A 19,796-nucleotide genomic window follows, 5' to 3' on the forward strand; every position below is an offset into this window, starting at 1 on the left:
CAGACTTTGACTCCCTCAGGGAACAGATGGGCAGGATCCCCTGGGAGAATAACATGAAGGGCAAAGGGGTCCAGGAGAGCTGGCTGTATTTTAAAGAATCCTTATTGCGGTTGCAGGAACAAACCATCCCGATGTGTAGAAAGAATAGTAAATATGGCAGGCGACCAGCTTGGCTAAACAGTGAAATCCTTGCTGATCTTAAACGCAAAAAAGAAGCTTACAAGAAGTGGAAGATTGGACAAATGACTAGAGAAGAGTATAAAAATATTGCTCAGGCATGCAGGAGTGAAATCAAAAAGGCCAAATCACACTTGGAGTTGCAGTTAGCAAGAGATGTTAAGAGTAACAAGAAGGTTTTCTTTAGCAACAAGAAGAAAATCAAGGAAAGTGTGGGCCCCTTACTGAATGAGGGAGGCAACCTAGTCACCGAGGATGTGGAAAAAGCTAATGTACTCAATAATTTTTTTGTCAAGTATCAGGGGGTAGCCGTGTTAGTCTGTATCTACAAAAACAACAAGGAATCTGGTGGCACCTTAAAGACTAACAGATTTATTTGGGCATAAGCTTTCGTGAGTAAAAACCTCACTTCTTCGGATGCATAGAGTGAAAGTTACAGATGCAGACATTATATACTGACACATGAAGAGCAGGGAGTTACTTCACAAGTGGAGAACCAGTGTTGACAGGGCCAATTCAATCAGGGTGGATGTAGCCCACTCCCAATAATAGATGAGGAGGTGTCAATTCCAGGAGAGGAAAAGCTGCTTCTGTAGTGAGCCAGCCACTCCCAGTCCCTATTCAAGCCCAGATTAATGGTGTTGAATTTGCAAATGAATTTTAGTTCTGCTGTTTCTCTTTGAAGTCTGTTTCTGAAGTTTTTTTGTTCAATGATAGTGACTTTTAAATCTGTAATAGAATGACCAGGGAGATTGAAGTGTTCACTTACTGGCTTGTGTATGTTACCATTCCTGATGTCTGATTTGTGTCCATTTAGTCTTTTGCGGAGGGACTGTCCGGTTTGGCCAATGTACATGGCAGAGGGGCATTGCTGGCACATAATGGCATATATGACATTAGTGGATGTGCAGGTGAATGAGCCCCTGATGGTGTGGCTGATGTGGTTGGGTCCTCTGATGCTGTTGCCAGAGTAGATATGGGGACAGAGTAGGCAACGAGGTTTGCTACAGGGATAGGTTCCTGGGTTGGTGTTTCTGTGGTGTGGTGTGTAGTTGCTGGTGAGTATTTGCTTCAGGTTGGGGGGTTGTCTGTAAGTGAGGACTGGCCTGCCTCCCAAGGTCTGTGAGAGTGAGGGATCATTTTCCAGGATAGGTTGTAGGTCGTGGATAATGCGCTGGAGAGGTTTTAGCTGGGGGCTGTATGTGATGGCCAGTGGTGTTCTGTTATTGTCCTTGTTGGGCCTGTCCACTCTTGTGAGATCCACTTCCTGGACACTACAGTACAAATAAGTGATGGTCACATAAACACCACCCTATACCGGAAACCTACTGACCGCTATACGTACCTACATGCCTCCAGCTTCCATCCAAGACACATCACACGATCCATTGTCTACAGCCAAGCCCTAAGATACAACCGAATTTGCTCCAAGCCCTCAGACAGAGACAAACACCGACAAGATCTTTATCAAGCATTCGTAAAACTACAATACCAACCTGGGGAAGTGAGGAAACAGATTGACAAAGCAAGACGGGTACCCAGAAATCACCTACTACAGGACAGGCCCAACAAGGACAATAACAGAACACCACTGGCCATCACATACAGCCCCCAGCTAAAACCTCTCCAGCGCATTATCCACGATCTACAACCTATCCTGGAAAATGATCCCTCACTCTCACAGACCTTGGGAGGCAGGCCAGTCCTCGCTTACAGACAACCCCCCAACCTGAAGCAAATACTCACCAGCAACTACACACCACACCACAGAAACACCAACCCAGGAACCTATCCCTGTAGCAAACCTCGTTGCCTACTCTGTCCCCATATCTACTCTGGCAACAGCATCAGAGGACCCAACCACATCAGCCACACCATCAGGGGCTCATTCACCTGCACATCCACTAATGTCATATATGCCATCATGTGCCAGCAATGCCCCTCTGCCATGTACATTGGCCAAACCGGACAGTCCCTCCGCAAAAGACTAAATGGACACAAATCAGACATCAGGAATGGTAACATACACAAGCCAGTAAGTGAACACTTCAATCTCCCTGGTCATTCTATTACAGATTTAAAAGTCACTATCATTGAACAAAAAAACTTCAGAAACAGACTTCAAAGAGAAACAGCAGAACTAAAATTCATTTGCAAATTCAACACCATTAATCTGGGCTTGAATAGGGACTGGGAGTGGCTGGCTCACTACAGAAGCAGCTTTTCCTCTCCTGGAATTGACACCTCCTCATCTATTATTGGGAGTGGGCTACATCCACCCTGATTGAATTGGCCCTGTCAACACTGGTTCTCCACTTGTGAAGTAACTCCCTGCTCTTCATGTGTCAGTATATAATGCCTGCATCTGTAACTTTCACTCTATGCATCCGAAGAAGTGAGGTTTTTACTCACGAAAGCTTATGCCCATAAAAATGATTTTTTTGCCTCTGTCTTCACGAACAAGGTCAGCTCCCAGATTGCTGCACTGGGCAGTACAGCATGGGGAGAAGGTGACCAACCCTCTGTGGAGAAAGAAGTGGTTCGGGACTATTTAGAAAAACTGGACGTGCACAAGTCCATGGGGCCGGATGCACTGCATCCAAGGGTGCTAAAGGAGTTGGCGGGTGAGACTGCAGAGCCATTAGCCATTATTTTTGAAAACTCATGGCGATCAGGGGAAGTCCCAGATGACTGGAAAAAGGCTAATGTAGTGCCCATCTTTAAAAAAGGGAAGAAGGAGGATCCGGGGAACTACAGGCCAGTCAGCCTCACCTCAGTCCCTGGAAAAATCATGGAGCAGGTCCTCAAGGAATCAATTATGAAACATTTAGAGGAGAGGAAAGTGATCAGGAACAGTCAGCATGGATTCACAAAGGGGAAGTCGTGCCTGACTAACCTAATTGCCTTCTATGATGAGATAACTGGCTCTGTGGATGAGGGGAAAGCAGTGGATGTGTTATTCCTTGACTTTAGCAAAGCTTTTGATACGGTCTCCCACAGTATTCTTGCCGCCAAGTTAAAGAAGTATGGGCTGGATGAATGGACTGTAAGGTGGATAGAAAGCTGGCTAGATCCTCGGGCTCAACGGGTAGTGATCAATGGCTCCATGTCTAGTTGGCAGCTGGTTTCAAGCGGAGTGCCCCAAGGGTCGGTCCTGGGGCCGGTTTTGTTTAATATCTTTCTTAATGATCTGGAGGATGGTGTGGACTGCACTCTCAGCAAGTTTGCAGATGACACTAAACTAGGAGGCGTGGTAGATACACTAGAGGGTAGGGATCGGATACAGAGGGACCTAGGCAAATTAGAGGATTGGGCCAAAAAAAACCTGATGAGGTTCAACAAGGACAAGTGCAGAGTCCTGCACTTAGGACCGAAGAATCCCATGCACTGCTACAGACTAGGGACCGAATGACTAGGTAGCAGTTCTGCAGAAAAGGACCTAGGGGTCACAGTGGACGAGAAGCTGGATATGAGTCAACAGTGTGCTCTTGTTGCCAAGAAGGCTAACGGCATTTTGGGCTGTATAAGTAGGTGCATTGCCAGCAGATCGAGGAATGTGATCGTTCCCCTTTATTCGACATTGGTGAGGCCTCATCTGGAATACTGTGTCCAGTTTTGGGCCCCACACTACAAGAAGGATGTGGAAAAATTGGAAAGAGTCCAACTGAGGGCAACAAAAATGATTAGGGGTCTGGAGCACATGACTTATGAGGAGAGGCTGAGGGAACTGGGATTGTTTAGTCTCCAGAAGAGAAGAATGAGGGGGGATTTGATAGCAGCCTTCAACTACCTGAAGGGGGGTTCCAAAGAGGATGGAGCTCGGCTGTTCTCAGTGGTGGCAGATGACAGAACAAGGAGCAATGGTCTCAAGTTGCAGTGGGGGAGGTCCAGGTTGGATATTAGGAAAAACTATTTCACTAGGAGGGTGGTGAAACACTGGAATGCGTTACCTAGGGAGGTGGTGGAGTCTCCTTCCTTGGAGGTTTTTAAGGCCCGGCTTGACAAAGCCCTGGCTGGGATGATTTAGTTGGGAATTGGTCCTGCTTTGAGCAGGGGGTTGGACTAGATGACCTCTTGAGGTCCCTTCCAACCCTGATATTCTATGATTCTATGAACCAATTTTGACTTGATTGAATTAGCTGGGCTGGCATTTAGAAAAACTATCAAATCAACTTTTTACTTGTAAACAGTGGACATATATGAACTGGACATAACTGAGACACACTAAATATTGAACCGCTCAATGACATTTTTACAGTAATTTTTCAGAGCAGAACCACATTTTAATACAAAATATCAGAGATCATTACTGATCTTTAAAGAACTTGTTCTGTATTCTGATGTGATACACTGAACAGGCATATTTATAAAGCATGCTATTAACTAACTCCCAGAATTAAATGCTTTCTTTATAGGAGATGGTATTCATGTACGTACCTCTTGACCTTTCAGATCCAACTTGCTTTGGGCATTTGCTAATTCTTGATCCCGGACATCCATTCTTGCCTCTAAAGCTCGCACCTTCCTTTCCCATTCCAGTTTCTTGTTGTTTACCATGATGTCAATTTGGTGGACTAATTCCTGAAGCTCAGCTTCACATGGAGAAGCTCTAATAATAAAAACACAAATTTTCCAAATATAGATTAAGAGACAAAAATATTTTTATTCAGATTACTGTAACTTATTTACTCTCATAGAAATACCAGGTCTTTAGGGGTGGGGGCAGAAGGGGAGGAGCCTTAAAGCTAAAGGATGACTTCAAACATAGACAGAATCCCAGTTCATGATTCTTACCTTAGCTTGAAGTTAGGGTCAGAGGCTACAGTGTTTTTTTCAAAGCACTTACGCATGGCAGTTCCAGCATGTATTCTGGACTTCCTATCAAGAATAAATACCTTATAATACTTTCTGATTATAGTCTACCATCCATTTAGCATGTTATTTGAACAGGCAGTGGACTACTGTGGAAGAATCAATGCAACAATAATAGCCACACAATAGTGCTGCCATATGAACAATATATACTTAAATTAGCAGCTTGTGTTCATTATTTTTTGTCAAATGGATATTTTCCCCTGTAGATCTGATAGTTGGTCATATAAATAACATGCTTTGCTGAATAGTAAACTTTCATTTCCACCAAGTTCCATCTCTCAAAATCCCAAGTGTGGAGAGTTCAAAACTACATCCTGCCAGACCTGGATTTGGTCATACAACCCATAGCTAATGTAATGGTTCCCAATCTTTATTTGCCCTAAGAAGGGCTATCAGATAGTGCTTCCATCCCTATGTCTCTATTCTATATTGTTTAGACCATACCCATTACCGTGGTATGTGGGTGCCTTCCAGAGTGAAGGAGAAACAGGCAGACCAGCATCTGTCCTATGAGATTTCTTCTCCATTCACCCTCTCATATGGAAAAGTTATGTCTTTTTCTTTAACTATGAACCTCATTCACTGCTGCATTATTCCAGTTTTACACAGGTGTAACTTCATTTCTGTGGATTTATTCCAGTGTAAAACTAGAGTAATACTGTTGTGAGTCCAGCCTTACCAAAAGAGAGCAACTAAAAAATTAGCATGGTCAAGCTTGATAAGCCAGCTGAAGGGAATATTTTGACTGAACCCTTCTATTAATTTGGGCATTTAAGTAAAACCTACCCTGAAAATCCTACAGGGAAAGACTTAAATTAGCTGAGTATTTAGAAAGCTTGCACATAGCAAGCACAGGTATCCCTACCCAAAAGAAAAGGTGGTTATTCTAATTATTCAAGGGGAAACAGTTAACTCTATCACATATAAGTTAACTGATATTTTCAGAAACAGATTAACTATTTTAATATATAAACATTTTAATTAGAAAAGCTTGATATATTAACAGCATTATTTTTTGTTATAACATCAGACACTTAGATAAGTTTAAAAAACACCTTGTTTCAAGCAGGTTCATTTTTCACTGATGCGATTAGCATCTCTGAATAGTAGACAGATTGTGCTCTTCACATAGTGCAGGAGAAAGTGACAGACACTGGGTGTATCTAGCAGCTGGTGGTGTAATTTCCAGCTTGGATATACATACCTGCTCTAGCTCTGATTGAGGTAGTGTGCTAAAAGTAGAAATATAGCCCTGGTGATGTGAGCAGCAGGATGGGCTAGCCATCTGAGTACGATCCCATCTGAAACATAGATACATACTTAAGCAGCTAGACCATCCTGCCACTTGCAACACTGTAGTGACACTACTATTTGTAGGGTGCTAGCTTGATTAGAGGTGGAAATTATGCCTCCTGCTCTGGTGTAGACATATCCATTGTCTTCCCACTATCAGACTGAAGCAATCATTCAGATCCTGCAGTCCTAGTACAGAAATAACTTCCAGAATGTCACCAAAACAACAAAAGTATTTTAGAGGTCTTTGTGACCCGTTGTTTGACCTGTCACAATGTGAAGGCCAAAAGGTTGTTAAAACTAAGTCTAGTTAACAAGACTGCTAGTTATTGACTTTCCCAGTCTGACTGGTAAAAGAGCTCAAGCAACAAAGCATCTCCCTATTAAATCAACAGTTTTACTTTCACTAAAAAGAGAAAAAAGCCCAGTCATGAGAAAATATCCTCTTCAGGAGATGAAGAAACCTTTTTCCATTGTACTTGTGCTGTTCCTAAAAGCAGAGTTGCACAATATCTTCAAACACAAAGTAGTAAGGTTTCCAAACCTTTGAAGTTAAGTTTGAAATTCATCCTTTTCAACAGGACTCCTTTGACACTGATGAATGACATTTTTACAATGTTACTTCCAGGTCATGACTCTTCATAAGCAGGAAGGCTATTTACTTTTCGAGAGATTTGAACAGAGACTAACTAGCCCTGTATTTACATTCCTGAACTGGATATTAAAGGCAGTAATCAGAAACTCAGTATTTGTTGCCTTCTCGATTAAAAGTAAGTCAGGATATTATCTCATTTTTAAAATTTATTTAAATATTTTCAATTATTATCCAAACATTAAATCGAACGTATATTTGAGAAGGACTACACCTCTTAACCATTTTTATAACTGTTTATTTAAGAAGGTTTACAATAATTGCCATATAAATATCAGGAATAAAACATTAATATTACAACACTGGGCTTGTATTTTTGTTTAGAGAAACATTATGCAATGACATAATAGTGAACATCTCTCTATTTAGCAGGATGTTATCATATTACAAAGTGAGCCTCTTACCACCAGCCTGTCTTGTTTCTGGTGATTTTATTAAATTGTATGAAACGAGTGACTACTATTTATCAAACCAGGTGTCTCTATCAAACATTAATATTCCAAAAAAATTGGACAGGCATGGTAGTTTCTTTGCAGGCGAATGTACATTGTCTGAGTATTGAATAAATAGTAATCAAGTATCTAAGCATCTGTCTTCTATTTTACTGGGGTATGTAACTGAAGGTTAATTTTTCCATAACAACATCCTCCCTTATTTTTTAGGACCACTTCTCTAATTTTGCGCTGTGTTTCTTTTCTCAATGAGAGGCAATCAGTAGCCTGGAATCTAGTAGCACATGAGTGACTAATTCTTCATTTCTTTGAGTGAGACCATTTCTACCATGAAGCCCCAACAATTTTTAATATTTCATTACTAATTGCATCCCAATACTGTCTAATGACTGAAAATGTCCATCATGCATAAAATCTCCTCTTTCATCACAATTTCTCCAACATTTCCTCTGTTCAATGTCTCTTTTCATTTTAACCTGACTGGTGCAAGGTACCACTGAAACAGGATCTTAAACAAATTTTCTTTTATTGTACTACAAACTGAAGTTTCTGGTTATCTTCTTTTCCAGATCAAAGCCCATTCCTTTTGAGTAATTTGTCTATCCAAATCCTTTTCCTCTGGTGCATATATAAACCATATTGCTTTGTTAGGAAAGATGTCATGAGGTCAGACTAAATGATCTTGTGGTCCTTTCTATCCTTAATTTCTATGACTCTATTCAAAGTTTGATATAAATTAGTTAGATTTTTTCTTTCCTAATTGACCAGAAGCCATTGTGTCTATGAAAGTTAGCTTTCTGTATAAAATAACTTTTCTAGAAAGTTGCGAAGCATAGGATGGGATCCACAAAGATATTTAGGCTCCTAACTTCCATTGCGGTTGTTCTCAACCCATGGCCCAATCAGCACACAGCTGCAACCCATGTGACATCCTCAGGGCCATACAGGTAGTATATATATTAGAGAGCTGCATATGCAATCTACAGTGGTAAATAGATTGCGAACCACTGTTCCATTGATTTCAATGGCAATTAGGAGCCTAAATATCTTTGAGGATCTGAGCCATAATGCCTAACTTGAGGGCACTGGTACCATGGGAGAGTGGGACAGTTAAAGATCAAGGCAGACAGAGACATTCCAGAACCAGTGGATATGAAAAAGGTATAGCTGATCTCTGACTTGCTTATGGTATCAGGCAGGGCATCAAACTCCCAAAAATACAAATAGTAATCCACTGTAAACAAGTACTGTTTTTCCTTGAAGGTAAATAAGTCCACTCCCACTTTTTCTTATGGTCAGGTGGGTAGCTCATGTGGTAACAGTCTCTTTCTGCAAGTGGTTATCACACAAACAACAGGTGTCACACCCTTCTATCAAATGTATTCATTCCTGGCCAGTAAACATACTCTTGAGCCTGTCTAAGACAGCTGTCATGCCCAGCTGTGAGGCATATTTTTTTATGACATCCCAATGCCGTGAGGTGGGGACAATAGCTCTCTTCCTCAAAATATAATTATATCCTGCAACTCAGCTCATCTTTAATTTGAAAATATGGTGCTGCTCCTACCAGTAGTTAGCTTATGTCTTCTGGCCACCCTGCTAGTATTGCTGTCTTGACTGCCTGTAATTGGATTTTTTTCATAATGTCTTTGATTTCCATCAGCTTAACCTAGAAGATAGTGCAGCAAGTTAATGGATTTAATATCCTGATTTCTCTTCCCCCAACTCCCTGGTGCTGGGTATATATGACCTGCTGAGGGTGTCAGCTAACCCCAGTAATTGTTCTGGACAACATCTGATCTCTACCTGGTAGTGCTGGATGTGCATCAACATGAACTGCAATCTCTTTGGAGCACTAAGAATGGACTTTGCCATGACTGTCTCTAGGAATTTTGTGGTCTGATTGCACTATTAATGAGTGATCATAAGTGTGCTGATGGAATCACTCAACCCCAAATACAACAACCACAAACCCTTTTTCTATTTGGGCATACCCATGTTCAATCTCTGACTGGGCTCTGTAGGCATAAGCAACCGGCTGCTTCTGTAAAAGAGCTACACCCAAACCTTTCTCCAATGCATCACACTGGACTGTCAGTGGCTCTCCTAGCATCCATTATAATTTATTTCAGTATGTTAAATGCTTGCTGTTGGGAACCTGCCCACTCAGCATTCTGCCTTGTGAGTTGATGTATTGGTTCCACTGCTGCAGACAGGAAGGGAGAAAAACTGGACAGAAAATGTATCATTCCTATGAGCTATACCCCTTGCATATTCACTGGCACAGGCATGTCTCTGACTGCTTTGATCTTGTTAGAATTTGCTTTCAGTCCCTTTGCTGTGAGCAGATGTCCCAAAATATATATCACCTCGAGCTCTTTGAATTGCATTTTTCTGGCTGAGTTTTATGTTCTTGTCCTTGTATTGCTGTAGAAAAGCCTGTAGTTTTCTGTCATGGTCTTGTTCAGCTTCTGTTTCATTGCTCCTTTCACCTATACTGAGGATATCATCTGCAATTATTTTAACCCAGGCAGTCATTCCAGAGTCCCGTCTAGAACACTTTGGGTGCTAGGCTTGCGCCCACCAGCATGTACAGCCATCTGTAGCAATTAAATGGTGTTGCGAAGGTGTCAGCATGTTGGACTTTTTATCCAGGTTTATGTGCCCAAACCCATTCCACACATCATATACCATAACGATTCTGGCTTTGGAAAGTTCTGGCAAAATTTTATCAATTGTGGGCAGTGGATAGTGGCATCTTTTCAATGCCTGGTTCACTGGCTTTGGGTCTCTGCAGATGTGTAATTTGCCTGTTGGCTTCTTTACCACCACCATGATGCTTACCCAGGTTCTAGTGGCTTCTACAGGTTCTATGATACCCCTGCTCTGCAGACTTTCAAGCTCCTTCAGTACTGGATGGCACAGTGTCACTGCAATTTTCCTTTTGTGGTAAGCACACAGGTTAGAATATAAAAAAAAACCCAAGGTTAGAATATCAGGGTTGGAAGGGACCTCAGAAGGTTATCTAGTCCAACCTGCTGCTCAAAGCAGGACCAATTCCCAGACAGATTTTTTGCCCCAGATCCCTAAATGGCCCCTCAAGGATTGAACTCACAACCCTGGGTTTAGCAGGCCAATACTAAAACCACTGAGCTCTCTCTCTGGGGTCTACTTCTGGTTGCAGCTTTTCTTTGAGGCACTCATCGCTTTTGAAAGCATCCCCATATGCTTTTAAAATTGTCTCCATTGTCCACGGAATGCCCCGTTTTGCTTCTTGCACTGCAGCTATAAAATTCTGACACTATATCCTGATCAGATCCATGGCTTCTATAGCTGTATACCCCAAGAGAGGTCTGGAGTGCTTACCATGCACCACCACAAACTTCAGTTAACACTATGAGGTCACGTATTCCTATAGGCTACATCAGGGATCGGCAACCTTTGACACACGGCCCGCCAGGGTAAGCACCCTGGTGGGCCGGGCTGATTTGTTTACCTGCCGCGTCCACAGGTTCGGCTGATTGCGGCTCCCACTGGTTGCGGTTCACTGCCCCAGGCCAATGGGGGCAGTGGGAAGCAGCGCTAGCACATACCTCGGACCATGCCGCTTCCCGCAGCCCTCATTGGCCTGGAGCGGCGAACCGCGGCCAGTGGGAGATGTGATCGGCTAAACCTGTGGCCGCGGCAGGTAAACAAATCAGCCTGGCCTGCCAGGGGGCTTACCCTGGCGTGCCACGTGCCAAAGGTTGCCAATCCCTGGGCTACATTATGCTCCCACTGTACATTAGCAGACTGCGCCTTCCCTTTGTAATGAGTGTGTTTGAGTCCAGTTCACACTGAGGAATCACATTGCGGGAAGCCCCACCATCCAGCTGAAATCGCAGAGGGCATTTCACTATTAACAGAGTTGCATGTACAGAGGTTGGTGTTGTCCTTTGTGTCCCAGCAGCCTGAACCTGATATGCTCTTGGACTCATGTCATCACTGCTGTCCATTTCCCTCTTGTACAAGTCTGACTGAATCTTTGAGACCTTCCTCTGCTCTTGCATACACTGACAAAATGGCTCAAATTGCCATCTGCAATACTGTCCTAGCTCAGGGCACTGCTCCTTTACCAGCTCATGCTTTCTCCCAAAGTAAATGCATCTCACTATGGGTATGATATCCTGGCCACCTACTCTCCTTTTCTATTGTCCCATCTCATGTACTTCTTGGGGTGTTGTGCCTCCTAGGGCATTCATCCTGTCTTTTGTGACTTCTACTGCATGCCCGACATTTAAGCATCTGTCTAATATGGGATCATCTTCCCTGAGCAGCCGCTCCCAAAGGTGGTGATCCCAACTGCCACAGTCCCGACTAAGGAAATCTGTCTAGTTCCCATTTATATATAAAACAGTAGCATAGGGATCTATCTCCACACCCCTTCAAACTGGTCTCTAGTGAAAAACCTGTGTTGCTCCACAGTTTCGTTTTGCTGTGGGGAACAACAGGTCTCCAGGGCTCCTAGGACTGCAGTGAGGCTGGAGGCAATGGTGAGCTTCAAAGTGCTGCAGATTTCTCTGTCTTGTTCCCCAATAAGGTAAAATAATAGTTTATCTTTCCTGCTGTTTTCATTCTCCTCCATGGCCAGGATTGCACATTGATTAGCTAGCATTTTTGATAAAATCTTTGTATCATGATTCAGCAGTGATATGGCCTATAAGAGGTGCATAAAGATAAGGTCTTTTCCAACTTAAGGGAGAACAACAGTAGCTTCTTTCATAGATAGTGGAAGTTCCTTGACAATTAAAGGTACCCCCCAATATAAACATCTTGAAACATTTAGCTGAAAATCAATCAGATCCTGGAGTTTTATCATTTTTCATCCTTGCAATTGCCTCTACAATTTCTTCTGATACTTCTTTCTCTAAAAGTTCTTTATCAATTTCATACATCTTTGGCAAGCCTGCTGTATTTCTAGATAATTTTGAATACCTTCAGAGCTTGGAGTATCTGAAGTATATATACCTTTATAATAAGCAGCAAAAGTGACACATTTCATTAGGATGAACAACTCTCTTTTGCTGATTGTTTTGCTACTGAATGCCTAAATACTTCTTTACCTGCCTCCTATAGTAGAACTCTCTTTATATTGTTCTGCAGATTCATCTTTGTCCTGGAGAAGCAAAAAATCATGTTCCAAAAAAGTGATCTTTGGGACCCATCCAAACTATCAATTATTGCTTCCAATGGGACATGATCTGACCATGTAATAGGGCCAATTTCTGTAGATTTCCCTCATTTCTTTAAGGATTTAAAGATTAACACAATCTATTATTGTATATAAATTATGACTGACTAGAATGTATAATCTCATTCTGCTGGATGCAATTCTCTCCAGCAATCTGAGACAGAATTGTTGGTATAGAAAGTCTAATGCTGCATTCATTTCCTTAGCTAATTTTTTTATAGGATCTGTCCCAGTAAGGAATCAGTGTACAATTGAAGTCTCCTCCAAATATAATTTCCCTTTCCCATAATAATGTTGCAACATTTTAAAGAAATCCTTTAAAAAGTTATTTGCTTTTGACTCGTAGTATATACTGAGCCCACTGTTATTACTAAGCCAGCAATTGTACCCTTTAATAAAATAAACCATCCCTCCTTATTCTTAAACTGATATTTAATCTGAAAAGTTACATGTTTAGCAAATATTATGCCCATTCTTCTTTTCTCTGGCTGAAGCAAAAAATGTCTACTGAAACCATTCACTGCTCATGACCATAATTTGCCCCTCCTAAAAAATGAACTTCTTGAAGTTAAATAAGTTCAGTGGGCTTGAGGGGTTTAACTAGTAACAAAAGGGAAGGGTAAAAAGATGGAAGATACGAGGACTCATTTAGCACAGAATCAAGATGTTGAGTACAAAATTAAACAAGGAACCAAAGGACAGGAAGAGAAGGAATTATTTAATTATCTACAAAGCAATGCTAGGAGCCTTGGTAACAAACAAGAGGAATTAGAATTGCTCATTTATTAGCATGAATTCAAGCTAGATACTATTACTGAAACTTGGTGGGATGATTCACGTAACTGGAACATTAAAATCAATTATTACAACCTATTTAAGAAAGATCAAGTGGGTAAAAGCTAAACTGAATCTCACTATCTAAGCAGGGGGAAGGAATGCCAAATCCCAGTGAAGAAGAGAGGGGGTGGGGGTAGGTGTTCTTACAGAGGCGCCGACTCTGTGGGTGCTCCAGGGCTGGTGGGTGCTCTGCACCCATCAGCAGCTCCCTGCCACGCCCCTCTGCCTCAGCTCACCTCCGCCTCCGCTTCACCTCTTCCCCTGAGTGTGCTGCGTGCCCATTTTTTCCCTCTGGCTCCCAGCGCTTGCACTGCGAAACAGCTGTTTCACGGCGGCACGTGCTGGGATGAGGGGGGAGGAGGAGGAACGTGGCGCGCTTGGGGGAAGAGGCGGGGCCAGGACAGGGATTTGGGGAGGGGTTCAATAGGGGCAGGGAGGGGGCGGAGTTGGGATGCGGACTTTGGGTAAGGGGTTGGAATGGGGGCAGGGCAGGGGTGGAATCAGGGAGGGGCCAGGGGGGCATGAGCACCGGGAAAAGTTGGCGCCTATGTGTTCTTATATGGTGGTGTGGGTACTGCCTAAGGAGTTTTAGACATCATTTGGGCCTCCTGTCTCCACTGTTTAAAGAGGTAGCTGATTAGAGTCAGTTGAGAGTCCCTGTTTTGTTCAGTGATCACTAGAGCTGAAGTCACTGATAACCAGGTCTGGGTGCTGAACCTTACACCTGCTGTGGGACAGTGTTGCAGTGAAAGTGACTGCACAGCTTGCACTAACAATGAGGTTCCCCACTATCTGCTGAAGTCATTGAGAGCTGGATTATGTGTTGGAACTTCAGAATGTTACGTCACGGTAGAGAAGCAGGTGGCAGAGTGAACGATGTAGCAGAGAGGCAGCAGTAGCAGAATGAACAGCGGCAGCCGTGGGCAGCAATGGCAAAGTGAATGGTAGCAACTGTGAGGCAGTTGCAGCAGTGGCTGCAGCAGCAGAGGCATTACTCCATTCCTTCACCTTTCGCGGGGTGGGAGGTGAACCTCTGTGAATGCACCTCTGAACTCTGGGTCTCCACTAACCAAGCAACTGTGAGTGGGTCCTACAGAGGAGGAGGAGGAAGAGGAGGGTGTGTGTGTTAAGGGACATTTGTTTGTTGGGCTTTCACACTGCAAAGTGAGAAACTGAAGCAAAGAATAATGCCCAACATACTGTGTGGTGGGTGTTTGCCTATCATCACATGCTTTTGAATTATGGTTGTGGTGTTTTGCCAAATTAATGTTGGGTCCTCCTTCCCCTTTTAATCAAAGATCATTTTGTTGTACACAGACTTAATGCTTGTGAGAGGGGAAGTATTACCCCTTAGAAGCACCCAACGGTGTTATTTCATTTTCCCAGATTACTTGGTGAGACCTTGAGCCAGTTCTATTTTGTGTTGTTAAGAGAATTGTGTTGTATTTAGTTTAACAAAGAGAATGTTAAGGGGTGACTTGATTACAGTCTATAAGTAATTACATGGGGACAAATATTTACTAATGGGCTCTTCAGTCTAGTAGAGAAAGGTATAACAGGATCCAATGGCTGGCAGTTGAAGCTAAACAAATTCAGACTGAAAATAAGGTGTACATTTACAGTGAGCATGATTAACCATTGGAACAATTTATCAAGAGTTGTGGCGGATTCTCCATCACTGACAAAAATTTTAAACCGAGATTGGATATTTTTCAAAACTATATGCTCTGGGATTATTTGGGGGAAGTTCTATGGCCTGTGTTATACAGGAGGAAAGAGCAGATGATCACTATTGTCCTTTCTGTCTTTAATCAATGAATCGAGGCCCCCTTACTGAAAACTTCCTGGACCAACAGTCCCTGTATGATACAGCTATGGGCTGTTTAGATTCAGCACCTCAGCTGAACTCATATGTTGTGATATCACATAGAGAGAGAGAGGCTGTGAGGTAACCTGGGCACAACCCATTTAAATTGTGCAGTAAATTACTCATCGGTAAATTGATGTAATTTACATGATGACAGAATGGAAGGATGGGGCTGAAAAAGCAAATAGTGTGTGTGTGCAGGTTGTTTACTTTATTCTGCTTAAATCCCACCTTTCCACACCCTCAGTGTGTAATTTTTCATCAGCCTTCTGTACTAAATCTGCCAGCAAAAATGCCAGCTTTGGATAGTGGTTTGTACTGTGGACAACTTTCCACTATGAATACCAATTCAGCTTTCCATATAAACCACAAATATCTTTCAGATTGTAACAACTTTTGTTTACTACTGAACTGGGTCAGAATTAGATTAGCAAACTTTAACTATGTCACCCTCTCTTTTGAATCCCTTCACTACTTCACTCTTCTCTATCGTATAAAACATAAGCTTCATGTCTTCACTTTCAAGTCTTTCACGACCTATCCCTACCTTACCTATCATCTCTCATTCAGTATTGAAAGGTTAACTCCGACCTCAGATTGGTCCATGATGTCAGCTTCTCTCATCCACTTGTTAAATTTTCAAACAAGCCCCCTCATCCTAGGGACAAGCTCCCAGTAAACAGCTGTAAAAACCAACTCATTATCATCCTTCAAACTTAGGCTGCTCAGGTGCTGAGACCACAGCCTACCACGGTGATCATAATGTCTCATTGTTTCTTTGTATCCCCCATCTGTCTGTGGTCTCTTGTCTTATACTTAGACTATAAACTCTTTGGGGCAGGGATTATCTTTTTGTTCTGTGTTTGTACAGCGCCTAGCACAATGGGGACCTACTCCATGGCTGGGGATTCTAGGCACTATGATAATACATACAATGATAATAATTAATAATCTATTACCAATGACCACGCCTCTCTCTTCTAATTCAACGATAGTTGATTCTACCCACTAGTCATGCCCCTCTCTTCAATCACCAATTCCGTTCATTCTCCTTCTCATCCAGGTTTCTAAACAGTTTGTATAATTTTCCTAATGTTTCCTAATAGACATAAGAAGAACCTGTTTGTCCTTATTCTTTATAATAGTTAACATTTTAATTTAGAAACGGAAATTAGAGCCTAAAACTTTCTAAAAATGCTGTGTCCAGAAAATCATTCTTTCCTTTTTGCCCTCTCTCCTCATACTTAGATTTTGCAGACATCTGTATCATCACCTACGATATTATGTATGTAAATGTGAACCAAAGTCTATGCACAACAACATAGGTTAAGGAAAGTTTCATCTTAAATCATAAGTTCACTTGTCTTTAGATATTTAAACCAGATACTAGAATGTTAATGTATTTTTTCTTTATTATAGCTTTTAAAAAAGGAATAATGTAATCTGATTATTAATACAATAGTCCAGGGATCAGCAACCTTTGGCACGCGGCTCGTCAGGAAAATTCGCTGGCGGGCCGGGCTGGTTTGTTTACCTGCAGCGTCCGCAGGTTCGGTCGATCGCAGCTCTCGCTGGCTGCGGTTCGCTGTTCCAGGCCAATGGAGGCTGCAGGAAGCGGTGTGGGCCAAGGAATGTGCTGGCCGCCGCTTCCCGCAGCCCCCATTGGCCTGGAACGGTGAACCATGGCCAGCGGGAGCTGCGATTTGCCAAACCTGTGGACACTGCAGGTAAACAAACCGTTCCGGCCCACCAGCGGATTTCCCTGATGGGCTGCGTGCCAAAGGTTGCTGATCCCTGCAATAGTCCATCAGGATCTGCTGCTATTAAATTCCATTAAATTTAGGCTTGGATGGTTTAGATTTTTATGTGAAAATATCAGTAAACATTGATTTCACCATACATACACAAACTGATGAAAAAATATTTCCATCTATGATCATCTAAATTTCCAGATAGGCAAAGTAAGAAAAATGTTGCTTGAGAATTTATTAGAGTTTTAATTTAAGGATATTTACATTGTATATTTTGACATTTGATGTTGAGAATTCATGTTTTAATGGATTAACTTTTAACAGTTTAGGTTTAACTTTTTGAATCTCAAAGTTCACTGTCATAAAACAATTACTGTCAGGTTCCTCTACAATTTCCCACAATTTGAAAATCCAAATTGATTAAAAAAGGTTTAAAATGCATAATTTTGTACAACTGTGAAAATTTAAATAGATACAAATCAAAACGTTTAAAAATAAACATCAGTATTATCTGTCAAAATTTAAAAAATATCAAATTCTCCAAAACCTAATTGCATTAGTCAGAGCTCAGTTACTTAACAGTTACACTCCTTCCATCATCCATACACATATGTGGATAGATAATCTGTGTATTCTGAGTGTTTATAGCAATAAAATAATCTTCATTATTTTGCTAACCCTTATACAATTTGTCTTGCTAATGTTCAAGGAATATTCTTTTTTCCCTAGTACACTGATGGCTAAGTGTACACTGTGCTAGTCCCAGTAACTATGCATATTAAAATCTTTTAGAAAGAGCAGTATCTGCTTTTTAAGACAGCAATATTTTGGCCAATGGATTTTTTTATTGCCAAAGGAATTAGTTTATAATATGACTAAAAAATTTGCAAACTTCCAACTTTTAAGTTAAAATTGCTTTTTATGTGAAGTGAATTACTGCAAAAATGTCTCAAATCTCAACCAAAGCCGTTAAACCACCAGTTGATAAAATAAAGTAAAAAATTTGTCAGATTTATTAGTAAGGAGAGCAAATTTGACCTTTAAAGGATCCTTCCAATTAATTTTAAAATATAGTCTAAAAACAATACATTTTATTTAAAAAAAAAACAGTTAAGGTTGTTGTGTGACATCACCATACTTACCTATCAGATCATTTACAAAATCCAAGCACTTATAAGCAAAGAAAAATAATTCAAGACATATTAAACCGTGTACGTAACATAATACATTGTTAATGTATTCTATACAAAACATAAATATGTTATTCTTATCAAGTGTAAACAAACACCTTTTTCAGTACAACACAATCTTTATTCTGACCCATGGCATTTTTAATATGTTATATTGATTTTTGTATAATTTTAAGGAATACTTTTATGTTTCAAGTATTATATTTATAGACAGAATATTTTTATAAAATAGTTATAATTACTCGAGATTTACAATGCTGTATATGTTGCTTTATAGGAAAACATATAACATTTTTTATTTATAAATTATGGACCAAATCATCAGTTTGTTGTCTAACCCATAATAAAGGATGGTACTTTGTTGTGCTGCTCCTGGAAAACCACAGTAAGTCACAATCTCTCTCTTGGTTTTTCTGCTGCTCTGGGAAGGGATAAACTATCCAGGTCTCTATACTTGTAGTATATTTTCCCTGATGTGTCAACTTAACTACACCACGTGTGGAATCAAGGTTTCACCCACTTGGGTGAAGGCAGGGACAGAGTGGTTCTGCAAAGCCTGCTTCCCTTGCATGAAAAAAGCAGAGGTATGTGGCACTGGTAGAAAAGAGTAAAAGGATCCCTTACGACGTCCCTGCTCCCTTCTAGCAGTGAGCAGGATGGGCCATAGTCTGGCTATATGTATATGGACTTGTATCTGAAGCTGATAAATGTCTCATTAATGTGTACATATGTAGGGCCAGATTTTGCCACACTTATGTTAAGTAGTACAGTGCTTTGCAATAAGTCCCATTGATTTAAATGGTACTATTTGTGTCAGTAACTAAGAAGTTCACAATCTGGCCATGTTTATATTTCTTCTTTAGAAAGGTTTTGTATTGAGATTACAGATGAAATAATTGTATTTATTTTGTGTCAGAGTTAAGACTGTTCTGTTGTGATAAAAAGTGCATTTCTTAATACTTGATCAAAATAATGTGTTTATGTTTATTATGTAGGCAATCTAAGATTAATTATATCTAACTTTTCATTTCCTTGCTCTTAAGAGCTTGGGTTTTGTAAATGATGTGATCGGTATCTATACTACTGTGGCTTACCGACTTTAACTGTTCTTTTAAAAACAATTTTAAGAAAATTCTTAGGACTTCCAAAAATTGCTCATACATCTTTCTTTTGTCCACGTAAATTAAAATAGTTTTAAACATTTAAATAAATGACAGACAGGTATCATATTATTAAATTACCATGGAGTGAGCTGTACTGCCCTACTTAATAGTGACTACTACTTCTCCATAATATACATAGAAAAAGCAATGAAGGGCATGGGAGAAGAATTATTTTAAAACTATGTTCTACATCTTTTAAAAAAACAACAAAAATTCAATTCCATTAAGGCCTCCAACCCCCAAAACAAAAGTCAGTGCTTACCCAACCACAAATTGTTCCTGCAACACTTGCAATTTCTGCTCCATTTC

General features: G+C 41.0%; 1 protein-coding gene across 1 annotated transcript in view; it reads right to left on the bottom strand.

The window, feature by feature from the left end:
- DEUP1 (deuterosome assembly protein 1) overlaps positions 1–19,796 on the bottom strand; it is an 85,255-nt gene extending 65,459 nt beyond the window's left edge. The window contains exons 1-2 of the mRNA XM_054017118.1: positions 19,750–19,796; positions 4,615–4,786 (exon numbers count right to left, since the gene is read on the bottom strand). Coding sequence (XP_053873093.1) covers positions 4,615–4,786; positions 19,750–19,793 — 216 coding nt within the window. The 5' untranslated portion in view covers positions 19,794–19,796. The remainder of the gene's footprint in view (positions 1–4,614; positions 4,787–19,749) is intronic.

The sequence above is a fragment of the Malaclemys terrapin genome, chromosome 1, assembly GCF_027887155.1.
Source record: "Malaclemys terrapin pileata isolate rMalTer1 chromosome 1, rMalTer1.hap1, whole genome shotgun sequence".
In the NCBI taxonomy this organism is placed as follows: domain Eukaryota; kingdom Metazoa; phylum Chordata; order Testudines; family Emydidae; genus Malaclemys; species Malaclemys terrapin.